Source organism: Protomyctophum bolini (assembly GCF_963924005.1).
Source record: "Protomyctophum bolini genome assembly, chromosome: 22".
NCBI lineage: Eukaryota > Metazoa > Chordata > Actinopteri > Myctophiformes > Myctophidae > Protomyctophum > Protomyctophum bolini.
This window is the reverse complement of record NC_137883.1, coordinates 7,607,623-7,624,586: the sequence shown is the minus strand read 5'-3', so window position 1 is coordinate 7,624,586 and position 16,964 is coordinate 7,607,623. Positions and strand designations below refer to the sequence as shown.

Genomic DNA, 16,964 nt, shown 5'->3' with positions numbered 1-16,964 from the left:
TGTGCTACGAGCCTACGCCCCCCCTATGGCCTACGCCCGGGCGATAGCACGATTAGCATCCGATCTACAAGCTCACAACACGTCGCTTTGTGACTATACCACGTACGCACCATGCGTTGTAGATCGGCTGATGATCCCCGGATAATCCCCATGATATATACTTCCTGGTACGTCACAGTCTCATCCTTATTGATATTTTTCTAGGTTCCTGAGAGTGCTGTTCTGTCAAAACAACAACACAGCAGCAGTGACTCTGTGACTCCACTCCAGAGGATAGGATAGGAAACACTGAACACTCCAGTACAGGTTTAGCTGCTAACTATAACGTTCATATTCTCTCTTCGTGGCCAACATGCTGAAATCATGTTGCCTCTACAGCTTGGGTGTGTCTGCTATTCTCATTTTAATAGCGGGCATTACCTTAATCCTCTCTGATGTGTTTCAAGATATCCTGTATTCACTTGTAAAAAAGGTCAGTGGCGTTAGCTTGCTGCCTGGCAGCAAAGGTAGTGTGTGCTGTGTGTTGATATAGTTGATGTATTTGACACAATACTTAAAATCAATGTTGTTTAGAGAAAACTGTTAATGATCGTTAGCTATTTTGCTAGCTTATTGCTTATCGCTGTGTGGCTGTGCTGTCGGAGGTTGCATTGTCATGAGCAGTATATGGTCACGAGTGCATGGTGACACATTGTTCGATTCATTCATGTTTCTTGGGGGAAATGCTATGCTGATTCCGTACAGATATTCCAATCATTAAAAGTTGTATCGTTCTATCGTTGTCAGAACATGTGTGGTCCAATAGTCTAGTCCACTCACAGTTATAACAGTCTTTGTATTAATCGAGTTGTGCTTGAAATGTACTGTAATTCTGCAAACTGTTAATACATCAATCAATCAAAAGTCTTGATTCCGTAAGACTATGTCAGAATCGAAATCTACACGTGTGACAGAATTGATCCAAGTCTACAGTCCACAGAAGTCAAGGCACACAATAGCCTACATATTTACACCAAGAGTGAGTGAATACTATAGGCTATTGTGTGAATATTGCTAGACTTAAATGTACTATTAAAGCTACATTTAAGTTTAATAACACTTAATAGCTTGGGAGCGTGGGTGACGTGTGTGATGATGTGATCATGTCATGTGAGGCTATGTTCAGCGGTTACATGCAGAAAGAGTGAGTGGGCAACTCTAAGGGGCAACTCCATGTAAAATTGTCTATTTTGTTCAAAATGTTAAAGTAAGGAAAACTGTACAGCCTACATGATTGAACGTTTCACAACTAATGGTCTAATATTTCTACAGTTGCTACAAAACTTGTATTTCTTATGCACATACTATGTATGCATGCTTACATGAATGTTTTGTTTGTTAAGTTTATTTTTCACAAAAACATCAAATTTGACATCGAGGTGCCCACTCTTCCTTAGTGCCCACACTCTTCATGTAACCATTTTAGCAGTCTGTCTGTCATTTAACTGAAGGAATGGCCTTTTCCCCCCCCACGTAGGAAGTGGTGTTGAAGAATGGCACGGCTTCATTTGAAGCCTGGGAGAATCCTCCGCCACCCGTCTACATGCAGTTCTATTTCTTCAACCTGACCAACCATCTGGAGGTCCTGGATGGAGAGCGGCCAGCTGTGGTAGAGATTGGACCCTACACGTACAGGTGAGGAGAGCAGGGCCGTGACTGGACTGGACTGGCCCAAACCGGCCCACCACAACCGGCAGAGGCACACACATATACCACCCTAAAGCCCCCAAACCACACCAAAGGGTCGATACGGGACGAGGTCAACCACACTCTTTTATTGTTACACTCTTTTTCTTAAATTGTATTCATTTTTCATGAATAAACAAAAAACTAAACACACAAAAGACAACAGACAAGCAAATGGACATCACAATATTATGTTGCCAGACATCATCTTCTTATGAATTATAGAATAATACAATAAAAAATAAATGCTGTTGTATATTAATAGGAGATTACACACAGACAGTATATTTCTGAAGAAAAAAAAATATATACATACTGTACATACGTACATCTCTCTAGGTCGTCCTCAGACGAGACCTCCATCGTTGCTTCCAGTCATCCCGGTTCTCCATACATCTGGCCAGGTCGTTGGTGCTTTGCGCTCCTGCGGCGTTCTTGAGTACATCCACATATGTTAGTGTGGGACGTCCTCGTGATACAAACATACACAGTCACATACACATAAAGTGGGAATAGTATTGGACAATAAAGTACAAAAACAGATACATTTCATTGTTTCGTTTCATTTATTCGTTTCATGTACACTCTAGATATCATCCCGTCTATGATATTTCACACCAATGCAACTCATTGAGTTGCAATGAGTTGCATTAGTGTGGTTGACCTTAAAACGGTTTTGTCCCAAGGAGTCCCTATAGTGGTGTGGTTTGTGTTTAATAGCACCACTTTTACTGAAAGGGGGGGGGGTCTGTGAGTCTCTGTACACAAAATGAGGAACAAAAAATCATATTCTAAATGCAAAGTTTGCAAATTAAGGTCTCATCATGGGCATTGGTCACGTGGGGGGTTACTCATGAGCACGTCATGGTCGTCGTGGGCTACTTTCACAAGCAGTCCGCTTAATCATACTCGTGACCTTCCAGTCACAAGACTACTGGTGAACTTCCACTGCTTCGCTACATTTTAGGCCCCAACAAACAAATCCTAACCCTAACCCAAATCCAAATGTGTGGAGATGATCAGGGAATTGTAAAACAGCTCAAGTCCTATTTTCACTACTTTTTAACTCATTTATTGCGGCTAGCTGTTAGCATAAATCCCAGTTCCAGGTGCCACCATAAGCGTTCACGCCTCCCCACACACACTCACTACACACATTCGAGTATCATTGGAACAAGTCAAGCACACACTGTTTACCTTTCGTCAGAAATTTTACATGGCGGGAGCGTCGCGGTACAAAGGCACAAATTAAATCCGAAATTTGGAGGGCAGAAGATCCACCAAGGACAGCTGTCCTGGAGTCTGATTTATGGACATTTTCAACTGCTTTACACAGTGATTATATTTTCAATCCCATAGCTGGAGCGGTGGGGCGTTGCCATAGGAACCGGACCAATGTTAAAAGCTGCGGTGGGACTCAACCATTATATAGACGGAGTATACATTGGGGTCCGTATATATATATACAGACCTGGGATATGACGTCCCCTAGCTTCAGGATCCGTATATATACGTACATGGGGATTTGAATTTATGGAATTTCTTAGATTTGTTTGTTTTAAAGCCTGCGTCCATAACGTCTCAATAATACTGCCGTGGGTTTCTTATACAGGGAATACCGTCCAATGGAGCAAGTGGCCTTCCTGGACAACGGCACTAAAGTAGCAGCGGTCAACACTAAGACCTACATATTCCAGCCCGACATGTCCACTGGCCCGGAGAGTGACCTCATCAGGACGGCTAACATCCCTGCCACGGTGCGTAGACACTAGACAGGCAGTTTTATTGATACTGTAACAAATACACAGTGTGATGATCTTTAACAACTTAACCCATTTAGGCCTGACGTCGAAATTTCTTAAATACCGGTACCATGTTCCATGTTTCTGTGGTGCTCAATATTTCATGTCAAGGACCCCAAAAATGATATGTAATTGGCCACCGACCCCCATCTGAAAATGTGTTATTCCAGGAACCCCTCAGAAGCAAAGATTTGAGTAAAAAAAAACGTTCGCTCTGAAGCATCTCCGAGCATTGTTTTTGTAAACATCTCTTTGAACATTTTCCCCTTTTAGTGATATGGCTAAAATAAATCCTGGGTGTTCAGCATGAAAAAGCAGAACCATAGTATTTATGTCATGGCTACTGTAGAATATCGAATCTACTTTGTGCGTGAAGTTATGGCTACTGTAGAATATTATTTAATCTACTGTGTGAGTCATTTTGAACAAATATATTGATTGTCAGAATGGTTACTTTTCACAATCTTTTCTTCAGAGATGGTTTCATTCATTTGCTCTCTTTATAGACGGTGATGGAGAGATTCAAGTTCAAGTCAAAGTTTGAGAGTGAGCTGATCTCTGCCTTAATGAAGTCTAACAAGGCGGAGCTCTTCACAACTCGTACAGTCGGAGAGCTACTGTGGGGATACGAGGACGCACTTCTTAAAGCTTTGAAGGTTTTACAACCTGATCTGGATACCGTCTTTGGACTCTTCTACAAGGTTTGCCTCAAGCATACACATTGTATAATATATAATACTATATACAGTATAATATACTATAATTCATTATATTAATATAATACACATTGTACTGTCTACACAATGGACTTTGCTTGTCCAAACCATTCTTCAAGAGAAAACAAAATGCTAATTTGTAATTACAAGAATTTATTATATTTCACTGTCTGGGGTTTTGCTGTAAAACTAGTAAATGTACTTATTTGAAGTTTATAGTCAAATTTCTCTTCACAGCTCTTATGTTATTGCGAACGCAGTGATCACTTAGTTACTATGAGACCTATCATGTCTGTCTGTCTGTCTGTCTGTCTGTCTGTCTGTCTGTCTGTCTGTCTGTCTGTCTGTCTGTCTGTCTGTCTGTCCCGCTTTTGTGCCCATATATGGAGCTGAGTGATTTGTGTCACCATGACTCAGACATAACCATATAAGGAGTCCCCAAAGCAGCTATACGTCCAAAACCCAAATATGTACGATCTGCGTTCGCTTCCCGCGTTTGCGCGTCTTACTGGTATTAATGTACTGTATGTTGATATGATTACCGTATAAGAATATGACAAATCAATATAGAGAAGCTATATAAAGTGTAGTAAAGAAATATCTGATTCATTATATGAAGAACTCAAGCACAGATGAAATCACTGTTCAATCCAGTAATTCTTTCTTTCTTTTTTAGGCTAATGCTTCAAATGATGGAGATTATGTGTTTTTCACTGGTCAGCAGAACTACAAGGACTTTGCACGAGTAGACACATGGAATGGTAAAAGGTAAATTATTTGAATATATTTCTCCCCACCAACACCATGTACTGCAACTATCACCTTGTGTAGCCGGCTATAACCCACCAACACCCTGGACTCTAACTATCACCTTGTGTATAACTCCAGTAGTTGATACTCTTCAATAACTAACGGTTAAGCAAATAATAAACATCAATAGCAGCGGTGGCTTAAGGGTTAGAGGAGCGTGGGAAGTGATTGGTCATCACTCATCCAACACCGCGGAAGTGCCCTTGAGCAAGGCACTGAACCCCCAACTGCTCCAGCGGAGCTGCTTAGTGGCCAACAGTATAAGACTGGTTGTACTGGTCAGCTCCCAGGTTTTAATGCGTGTGTCAGTCTGTGGGTTTCTATGTGCAGGGTGTTGCTGAAAATGAGCACTAAATAAAAGAGGAAAAAAAACGAAACAAAAAACAAACCCTAACCAATGAAGAGAACTGTACAGACACTGTACAACGCTAACTATGCATGCATACCGCGAATGTATTTTGAACGTGAGGCGATTCTAGCACAACCTGTTTAACTCACACCGTTGTGAACAGAAATGGAATGATAACTTTACTGTACTTAGCCTACTCGAATCACAATGCAAATTAACTGAATTTATATAGCACTTTGTCTAGTCTTCCGACCACTCAGAGGGCTGTATTTTGCGTGTCTTAAGTACCAGGTCTTATTACTTAACTTAAGACCTGGAGGCGTGATCAATGCCATTTGGCTATTCTGAGTGGCCAAAGAGCATTGACCAAGTTTTAAGTTAAGTAATAAGACCTGGTACTTAAGACACGCAAAATACAGCCCAGAATGTGCTTTGGCACAACTATGCCACCATGCAAGGCGCCAACCTGCAGTTAGGTGTTCAGTTTGGCTCAAGAACACTTTGACATGCAAACAGGAGTGAACCAGAAATCTTCCAGGCAGTCTGTCGCCCAGTCGGTCGCCCAGTCGCTTTACCTCCAGGGCCACTGCAGCCATAATAATGTTTCCATTTGTCAAACTAGGTGTTGCAAAAATCAAAAATGAACAAGCCTCTCAAAATAATTAAAGATGGAGTGCCGTGTGTCGCTCCCCCCCCCCCCTAAAAAATGATCATCAGGTACTATGGTTATACTAGGAGGAAGATTTCTTTCAAAAAAGTGTACAGAAAGTGTTAAAATTATGTTTATTTAACATTAAGTATACCTGGTTTTCACCTTGGAACCACCCACCTGAACTTAAGCCTTGCCCACAGCTGTTGTTCTATGATAATGTGGAGGGGTTAGGGGAGGGGTTAGGGTTATGATGTCACTAAAATGGTGTTATTTCGAATGGGCCTTTTGTCTCAAAGAAGAAAAAAAACCCACAGGGAAGACATATTTGAACATTACAACCACACCTGGGGGTCTATTAGAGTAACGCTAACTCCACACAGTACAAAAATCACGGCACTCCATCTTTAAAGAGTGCAGGGTATTATACATTACTTTTAGTTTGTTAACATATTGCTCCCATGTATATATATAAGCTAAACTAATGATATTATATTATAATATATTCTGTGTGTATTCTATGTATGCAGCAACCTGAATTGGTGGACGACGGATGAGTGTAACATGATTAATGGAACAAATGGGGCCTCGTTCCATCCCATCATCGCCAAGAATGAGACACTCTACATATTCTCTTCTGATCTCTGCAGGTAATAGTGTTCATGGGGCTGTTGTTTTGGTACAGTAGTTGTTGTCTGCAGGGTCGGGAGCCACAGGAATAAGGTGTCAACCAACGCGTGAAAATAAAAAGCCGTCAAGGTATATTCTACCACTGTAACTGTTCCCAGACTTGAAACAAAACACAGTGAGGCATTGTTTAGTGTATTATCCCTCACAAAATTAGGAGTAAGTTCCAGAAGAACGGAGGCTTCCGCCAACTCGCCGGATTACTTTAAAATTCCAGGACCAATTTGTATTTATTTTTTGCATAATGGTGCATTTTAAGGTGTGTTTGGTGGGTTCTATGAAGTATTTGTGTGAAGTATAAAATAACTATAACACGCTCTTGCACAATATGAATAACCATTACATTAGTATTTAAGCCTGCCGGTATATTATTTGATCTCTTTAAATGTCTATGCCTTAAATTATTGTTATGTTTAGAGAGTGAACAAGTCGATTTGACATCCATGATGCTGTGATTTTTAGCCATCCAATTGTTGTTCCATTATGCTTCAACATTTTAATTCTAAACAAAATTTTGAGGCAAATTAGATTTATTAAAACAATTAAATTAATAATAATAATTTGAATGAATACAGCAAGATATTGAGTGGCTTTCTTTTTTTGTTAGATTTTAAGGCTGAGCATACATTCTTTGGAGGTTATTAATTCTTGCAATAGCACTTTTTTCAGTTTGGTGTACTTTCCCCTTTTTTGCTGAACTTTGGCCCATCTTTGGCCTAGCGTTATAATTATTTGAGCTGCCTAGTGCTGCTGCAGTTCACCCAACCATCCCTAATATATCCTTCTATATTATCCTATCTGGATATAATAAGGACACAGATTTATCCTTGCTGGTAGCAATGCTGGCTAGAGTTTTCCTCTTGAATGAGGTCAGTTTCAGCTCAGCACTGCTTGAGGCTTAAGTTATTACAGTAAACATAGGCTACTGGTTCTTTCTGATTGCTCATACAGAGACCAGACAATGCACTGCTCAAATACCAACTAAATACAGAATTGGGTAGTGAAGAGCTTGATAGGGTTACTGGTATAAAAAAAAAGGTAAATGGTGCATTTACAGTATATAGTGCCTTTATCCAAGGCGCTTTACATAGATTGTGAATTTGTGCATCAATTCCCCCATTCACACACACACATTCATACGATGCCGATGGTGGCAGAAATGCAAGGCACTAGCCAGCACATCAGGAGCAGTTTGGGGTTCAGTGTCTTGCTGAAGGACACTTAGACACTAACTCTGGGGGAGCCCGGGTTTGAACAGGCAACCTTGCGATTACCCCTGAGCCACCGCCACTGGGTAATTGGGGTGCACAAAGTGCTTCTCAGAAAATCAAAAGCTAAATACACTGTATAAGCTAAAACACAGAAAAAAACTGCAAAATCACACAGTAAAAATAAACAAAATAAACACTAAACGGTGACGTTACATATTGTAAATCGATTCTCTACCCACCTCGGACTACAGTAATTAAAGCAGAGGTATCGTCTTAAAATGTTGCAAATCTTGAAAAAAGTGGGCACTCCTCATTGGTGATTCCAATATTTAATGGAAAATATTAAGAACGCAGTACTTTGGCCAGATGAATGTATTTCTAAATGGCAAAAAAACCCATTTGTTTGTATCTTCTGTATCCAACTTTCCTTCTGATTGGCTCAGTTACACTGATTCCAGTAGAATGTAAATGTACAGAAGGAATGACTGATCTACCAGCTCGCAACAGCTAATCAAATTCCTTTTCCTTTCCCCAAGGTCTATGTATGCGCTGTACACAGAGGACGTGTATGTGAAGGGGATCCCTGGCTACCGCTTCGTACCACCAAGCCAGGTGTTTGCCAACCTCACAGTGAACCCGGATAATGCAGGGTTCTGTGTCCCTGCAGGGAACTGCCTGGGCTCTGGCCTGCTCAATGTCAGCGCATGTAAACAAGGTGGGCACTTTTAAATGGAATATAACTAGGGTATGTCCCCATCACGTTTTTTTTGCTCCCGATCCTATTCCGATCATTACATTTTAAGCACCTGCCGATACCAATTTTTCCCGATCTATCACAATAGTACAATATCGCAAATCACAGACAATTTCCAGTCTAATATCATGATATGGATATAATATTGATACTAGGGATGTCCCGATCCTATTCCGATCATTTGAAAATGACGTGATCGGCCCCGATTTCCGATCACCCGATTTGATCGGGACAACCCTAGAATATACGCTTGGTTGTTAAAATGATGTTCATCTGTGAGGTAATCATCATAAAAAAAAAGCTAAGAGAAACCCCTTCTTTTTGCTTTGTTCTTTTTCACACGGACTAGGCCGATTCTAAAAACGCCTTCTTAAAGGTAGAGTAAGTGATTTCACTCAAAAAACCGTAGGTTTAGTTTTTGGCTGTGGGACCTAAGCCTTCGTCCAATCAGGATAGAGAGTCAAAAACGAAACCTAAGGTTTTTTGACCCCCAGGGGTTAACTGGGGACAGGGAGGAACTCCTTATATGGTCAGCACACTCTATAGTAGAGAGGATTATCACAACAAAACAAAAAAATAAGTGATATTTGAATTAAGTGAAATCACTTACTCTACCTTTAATCTTTCTGAAAAACGTACAAAGATATTTTGTTGCTATATAAATGGTAAATGGTGCATTTATATAGCGTCTTTATCCAAGGCACTATATGTACATAGCAACATCTACCACAAAAGGGGTTCCCGTCTTGAAGGGTAAAAAGTCTACAGTAAATGAGACATTTGAGGGATTGCATTGGTGGAACCAAAATGTCATTATGTATTATTTTAAGTATTCAATCACATCTGTTGTGTTTCCAGATCATTAAATACGAACGTCTTCTTTGCTATCTCTTCAGGTGCTCCAATCATTATGTCCTCGCCACATTTCTACCAGGCAGATGAAAGATTAGCAGAGGATGTATTTGGGATGAAACCCAACAAGGACCAGCACCAGACTGCCATTGACATCAACCCGGTAGGTATAGGCTTCAGGGTCTTTGACCTTGACCTGAGATTTACGGTGATGCAAATAGCCTGCATCCTCTCGACCCTTTTCGTGTGGCTTTAGACTCATTAAATTGAGAAAGGATGCAATCATGTCACCCTCCCTGGGGGTCCTGGGATGCAATGCTGTACTCAGTACTGTACTCTAACGTTGTTGACTCATAAAATGTCCCTGGGACACATTACATTGAAAACCTATTTACATCACTGGATTTACGATGGCCATGTTAGAAAGAATGGCAGCCTCAAATTGAATATTGAGTCCGTTCTGCACCGTATTACTTGGATCCCTATTTATTTATATCCCTATTAAAATGTTAAATAAAGTGTTTAATAGCTCTATATTCCAATGCTTGTTATAGAGTGTTCAGTAACACAGATCTCGCCAGCTCTTACCAATTATATTTAATCAGGAGAACTCTTACCGGATACACAAAATATCAAAATAGAGTATATAAAGTGAAATTGGAGAAACGCAAAACAAGCAGAAGCAGACATTTCAATCTGGACACTATATAATGTAAACTGACTGCCTAAAAACACTCATATAGTACTTAACTAAACGTTTTATTTATTTAATTTGTATTTTTTTTCTTCCACTTACACCTCCTTGAAACAACAATCTGAATTCTCAGAAAGCAATAACTCAGTGAGGCAACTATGAAAGAAAAATGTTCCATCTCTTGTTGGCATTCAGCAGTCAATTGTTTGCATTTTACCAACTTTTACCACTAGATGGAGTAGTGTCCCAACATTGAAAGGTGGTTTTCTCCTGCAGCGATGCCCAGTGCAGATAACCAAAGACAGTGGCGGAAACTCCGTGGGTTCAGAGGCGCGATTGAACCCCCTGGCATTTTGGCAAAGGCGCGACTGAACCCACTGCATTTTGGCAAAATATATCTATATGCACTGCAGTAAATTATGCACCCACTGACTGTCCACTGAAATTTCCCCTCCCCAGTGGTCATGTTGTCATGCACGTAGTCACATACCTTTACGAGGGGTTACAAGATAAAGATATGTGTTGGGCCGCCGCGCATGCCGCATTCAAATGCTAATAAGGTGGCTTTTGTTCGAAAAAACAAAACTCGTTTTTTTCCACCGCGGGGGGGGGGGGGGGGGGGGGGGGCGTGGCTGCTTGAACCCCCTGCCGTTATAAGAACTTTCCGCCTCTGACCAAAGATATTGGTTTTGGGGTGCATACGTTGGTTAGACATAGTCATTAGTCGGACAAACCCGTGCTGCGGGTTATAGGAGTGGTTGCACCACTCAAAAAAAAGGACACTGACCACTGACCAGCTTAGAAAATGTAATCATGCATTACCGAGGCGAGCTAAACTAAATGCTGAAACCACAATAAATAGATTTGCCACATACATTTTGAAAATGTATTGATGATCAAAATACTGCTGAATATAGTGAGAAGTTTTTAGGCCAATTGTATTGTAGCTCACTGGAATAATATTTCACTGTTGATGGACCTAGGACATAACCAAGGTGTATTTGTATACCACAGCTTACAGGCATCATACTGCAGGCAGCCAAGAGGCTCCAGGTCAACGTCTACTTGGAGAAAATCCCTGCCTTTACGTATGTATGCAGCAACGCATATAATAATAATCAGTTGGTTATTTAATCGCTTCTTAGTCACTGCCATGCTGGGAAATTTCTAGTGGTGCAACAGCATTTTGCTACAGTATCTGTATAACAAAGTCATTAATACACACAACAGTAACACAATTTTTTTTGCTTTTAGCCAAACGGGAAATGTGAGAACAGTGGTGTTACCGGTGGTTTATCTCAATGAGGTAAAGTAAGCTAGTTTCATCGCACACACACCCCCACACACGCACCCACGCACGCATTTTCTGTTGAGCCGATGTCAATTTCTGTTGAGCCAGAATATTGTATCTTCATATTTCAACTTTGTATGTTTTTGTTTGTAAATTAATTACCTACTTTGTTCGTTCTTCCCTGAATAAATAAAGGGAAAGGAAAAAATAAAAGTTGTAAGAGTGTCAGGCAAAAGGCACAAAAAGGTTAAGTCTGTTTGTGGGAGATTATTTTTCCACTTCCTAAAAAAAATAATGGTTTTGGACATACAAGGTTCCACGATAATCTAGAGAGTAACTTCCGGAACACAGACAATAAACTCACACCTGTGAGATACAAACGAGAAGCCTTCTCCCCATGAGAAGGTTTGTCATGAGCTTCCTAACGTCTTAACTCTCTGTTATAGAGCTAACCTTTCCTATCCTCTCTCCAGAGTGTTGTTATTGATGGCCAGTCAGCCAAGAAGGTGCTGGTGGTTGTCGCTGAGGAGAACATCATGGTCAACATTCCATTCATGTTCATTGGTCTTGGCATTCTCCTGGGAGCAATCTTTATGCTTCTAATGTGTCGGCAGAAGGAACCACAGGTGAGAACTTCCGATTTGCTTTGGTCATCATGGAAATTGTACGGTTATAATTAAACGTAGCCTTTTCATAGCTTTGTTCAACTTCATTCTCCCTCCGCATGAGGGATAGACGGAGAACAGATTGTAATCTGTGGTTTAACCCACATAACCTTAATGCTATTACTCATACGAACACACTCAAAAGTTGTAATAACGCCCGCAAACAACCACTTGTCTTTTGGCCATTTTATTAACTAGTAAACACACTCGTACACGTGACATACATACTTCTACTATACTGTGTACAGTAACTAAATAAATACCTATGCCATCCTGACCTGCGTTTCTAGCAGTTAGCCTTTGGTAGCAACAATTGGCCTGCTTTTAGCTAAACATTATAGCAACGAGATGAGACGGTCTGTAAATAGGTAATAAACTGAAGCGGAGAGAAACACAAATGCATACTATTAATTCACAGATGTAGCGACTGCATAAGCGTATCATTATGACTGTATTCAGAGCATTTTAAGCATAAACAATAACACATTTATAAGCAATAGTAACACTTATGCAACACGGTACTAGTCTCTTTCACTACATTTTGCTGAATGAATCTGACCTCACATGCTCTGTGCCTAAGCTCTGTTAGTTCACGCCCTTTCTCACTCTGACATCCGATATCTCAATACATTCCTGTCACATTGTTTCTCTGTGTCCCACAGTATGATCATGCATTTTTCCAGTATCACATTTACCCCAATTATCTCTCTATCTACATCCCTGAGGTAGACTGCAATTGGTTACAATGGTTTCTGATCTTTAATAATACAGAATGATGTATTTGCACATGAACTTCCTGACCTCACCACTTGGGGTCTTCATCTACTCATAAATCGATTACAAACATTTAATTACCAATTTAAGCCGGATTGATTATTAATATATACCGTAGAGCGTAGAGCCACTCAGGGGATAAACTCGACAGAAATTATGCCAAAAAATTGCATTTTTAACATGACGAGGAGAATGGAAAAGTAAAGATGCATGCCCAAAAGGAAAAATAACAGGTTCAGTACATTTGATTATTGCTGGCTGTCGTAGGAAACACTTGGTCAGGGAAATATTGCACTTTGAGCTTCGGGCAGTACCATCCTGTAGTGTTTGACACGGGGTCTAAATTTCTCAAAGATCAGAGAAACCACTTCCAACCACTGCAAGATGTATTACTGTATTTTGTTTTATTCACTGAAATACGTTCTAGATTGCAGCTTAATTGATTTACCAGCGACACCCCCATCTGGTGTCTGAAAAGGTTACTCCAGAACTGCCGCCTAGTCATTTAATATGGCGAGTCTCTTAATTCAAAAGCCATTTCACTCGGAAGCACAAATCAATCTTGTTTTAATCGCACCGCAGCCGGAGTGTTATGAGCGTGTACAGGACACAGTTGTGAACCGTAATCAATTGATATTAAAAGAAAAGGCATCAAATGACGAACTCTGTGCAAAGGGCGTTTGGACCGGGACGCGTCAAAAGGCGATCTCGGGGGCCGAGTGAGTTAAATAGTGTGTTCATTTTATATAATGAGGTTAGATCTTAGCTCTAAACTCAAGACATCGTTTTTTGATGGTACTCTTGAGTTGAACGTGTGCATTTATTCTTTCTTGTTTGGCTTCACCTTTCAGTACACGGCTGCTGAGCGACAGCCCCTGCTTGGATCGCACTGAGATGTCACTGCATTTATCATGAGGATGTCTGCGTGGCCACACTATCCAGGGCTCGGTGACTCGGCAACTCTTCATCATCTACTCCAAGTACCAGTTTATGATCCTATGGCCACATCAGCACACTTTATTGTGGCACTGGCGTAATTTCAATGAGCAGAGCTGTTACTTAGGGTGAACTTACCTTACTGATGTACAGCAGGATTATATTTCTGATTATATGTCTGTTTTATAGTCGACAGTAGTTGGGCAACAAGTATTACACATTCTGAAACTGAAAGTGTTGAGAATTTGTTATTCTTTTTGACATGAGTATAAAACGGCTGTACTCTTGGGAATTCTGTTCTGCGATGAGGTTTCTGAATGAGCTTTGAAGGATTATGGGGATAGATTTGTATCAACATTATTTGTAAATCCAAATATGCACAAATATTCCACAATTTACAAATGTGTTTTGCAATCTGCAAATTTTATAAATGCACTTGCAAGTGCAAATGACAAATTTTAGATTTACGAAAGTCACATTTTTTTGTGAATCATTTGTGAGTCCAATACCAAGATGCACACACATTCCACAATTTACAAATGTGTCTTGCAATCCGCAAACACAAATGATATTGTATGAAGAATGCACAGTTTGCACACACATTATATTTTATGATAAATGCACACACGGGTGATATTTTAAGAATGCACATACAATGCACACTCTGTGCATCTTGGTATTGGATTTACAAATACTTTTTAAACAAATCTCTCCCCATAAAGTATGGTCCTTTATCTCTACTTACTTCTAGGAACTACATTTTGTTTTTTGTTGTGTGTTTTTTTGTAATTTAGTTTTTAGCTATGAGCGATACATTTGTGTGAGAGTTGAGACAGAGAGGAGTTGACTTTTGGGTAGCTGACAAAATCAGCAGAACAGTAATGCACTGCTGATATAATTGCACTAATAACGTAGACATAATTATGATCATGTTTTATGTTGATCACATTCATCTCTAACTGGAGGTTTTATCTGTGTTTCATGAACAACTTTTATTTAGTCAGACTTTCCACAGACATCCCATGTTTATGATACCTTGTGTGATATCGTCACTGTTGAGTAGAAACCTTGTGTCTCCATATCTTAATGCCCCACTTCATCGTACAAGAGTGTCACACACGGTAGCGAAAACTGCAGTCTACGAGCCCCCAACACGTCACGATAATTAGTAGTATTAGTAGTTATTTAAAATATATTTTAAAAAGGAACGATATATATAGGGTTTCCACCCAACAGCGACGACATGACAATTCAGTGTAGAGTAGACTGTAGACAGAAGGGAATGCCTTTAGTATGTAAACCAACCTTTTATATTTTTGTATATGCCGTCCCAACTGGCTTGAGGAATGATTTGTGCAATGAGATGAACTGCTGCTGCAATGTTGTACTTTTAAAATTCCGGGGATTTATCCACTCTATGTAATTAGAATGTTGCTTTTTTTGTATTATTTTTGTCAAAGTTTCTGGGGAAATTGTGGGTTTATAGGCTACTGCAGGACATTATTTCAGTCATAATACTTTCTCAACAGATTATTTGTAAAAGCAGGCATATTGTTCGTTAATCTCATTAGTTTGTAGCAATCAATAATTAATGGTTTCTCCGTATACTGACTTTAAGATTGTGCAATAATGAGGTTGTAAAGAAATGGCAATTTCCAACAGTTTTACATCTACTGTAGTTCGCTTGTCCATTGTTGTAGTTTGTAAAAGTTTGTATTATTTAAAAACAAACAAACAAGTTCTCACAGTGTTTAACCAGGTCTGTACTGTCAAGGGACCTGCTAACAGAAGTAGGAGTTGCAATGCAAAGGGAATGTTTGATTACATCTTAAAACAGTACATGGATGCCCAATGTCCAGATTATTTGTTCTCATTCTTTTTCCATAAATGATGATTTACCATTAACTTATTACTTTGTATGACCTGCACTATTATCTATTTGGATGACAGATTTAAAATGAGATCTAATACACATATATTGTGACAATGACATTAACAACCTGTTATGCCAAATTAAAACACTATGAATCATTTATTCAAATTAAACATTTTGTTATCTGTCAGGTTTCATTCGGTTTTCCTTTTTTCCCAGTAGAATCACAGCCATTGCTTTACATGGGTATGATTAAGCATTAATTAATCAACTTAAAAGTTGCTTGCAATTCAAAACAAAACATTTGAGTGGCACTGGCCATTAATGACTTAGGGCTGTATTTTGCGTGTCTTAAGTACCAGGTCTCATTCCCTAACTTGAGTAAACTAAAGACCTGGAGGCGTGATCAATGCTCTTTGGCCACTCAGAATAGCCAAATGGCATTGATCACGCCTCCAGGTCTTTAGTTTACTCAAGTTAGGGAATAAGACCTGGTACTTAAGACACGCAAAATACAGCCCTTTATTGTCTAGCACCTTTACGGTGCGGATTACACAGATGCAGAAATCTCTCTCTGCCCATCTCTTTGTTTCTGGTCCATGTGGTATGTGTGCGTCATAGAGGCACAGAGTTTGTCACATTCAGCATGTTACCTACCTTTAATCAGATGTGGGCTTGCCTTTAAGTGAACAAACAGGCTCTCTCCCATGCATGCTTATCAGAGAGTCGGTCTGAGTACACAAGCACACGGTACAAGGCGTAGCCTATGCTATGCCCTGCTATGTCACATGGGCTTTAACAGAATGCTGTATACTCTCCTGTGTGCATATAATTTTTTCTGGACTATGAATTATAATTAACAACACGATCTCATTAGACAACGTGCAGACTAGCCTAAGGTTACTTATGATTATCGTCCACGCCTCTATTTCTTACAGCCTTCTTTACAACAAACTCCTAACTTCTCCTTTCTGTATCACAACTGCAGCTCATTAAATCTCTACTTCACTGCATCCATCCTGATGGGATCCAGCTGATGAATTTCCCCTTTCCGTTTTTCAAGCCCCAACGATTCTCTTTCCATTGCCATTCTGTTGCTGATGAGACCCAGCTGGAATCTGAGATGTCCATGTTCTCCTCTGTGACGACATACCGCTGCTTCCTGAAGGTGTTTCT

At 40.0% G+C, this 16,964-nt stretch overlaps 1 protein-coding gene across 1 annotated transcript; it reads left to right on the top strand.

The window, feature by feature from the left end:
- Nucleotides 1-260: 260 nt before the first annotated feature.
- On the top strand, nucleotides 261-15,969 carry scarb2c (scavenger receptor class B, member 2c). Its single transcript, XM_080755966.1, has 12 exons — nucleotides 261-472; nucleotides 1,517-1,674; nucleotides 3,338-3,482; nucleotides 4,034-4,228; nucleotides 4,920-5,011; nucleotides 6,582-6,701; nucleotides 8,486-8,664; nucleotides 9,600-9,718; nucleotides 11,264-11,337; nucleotides 11,504-11,555; nucleotides 12,014-12,166; nucleotides 13,831-15,969. The coding sequence occupies exons 1-12, from the start codon at nucleotides 353-355 to the stop codon at nucleotides 13,870-13,872; spliced, it is 1,449 nt and encodes a 482-aa protein (XP_080612092.1). The 5' UTR covers nucleotides 261-352; the 3' UTR covers nucleotides 13,873-15,969.
- The last annotated feature ends 995 nt before the right edge of the window (nucleotides 15,970-16,964 follow it).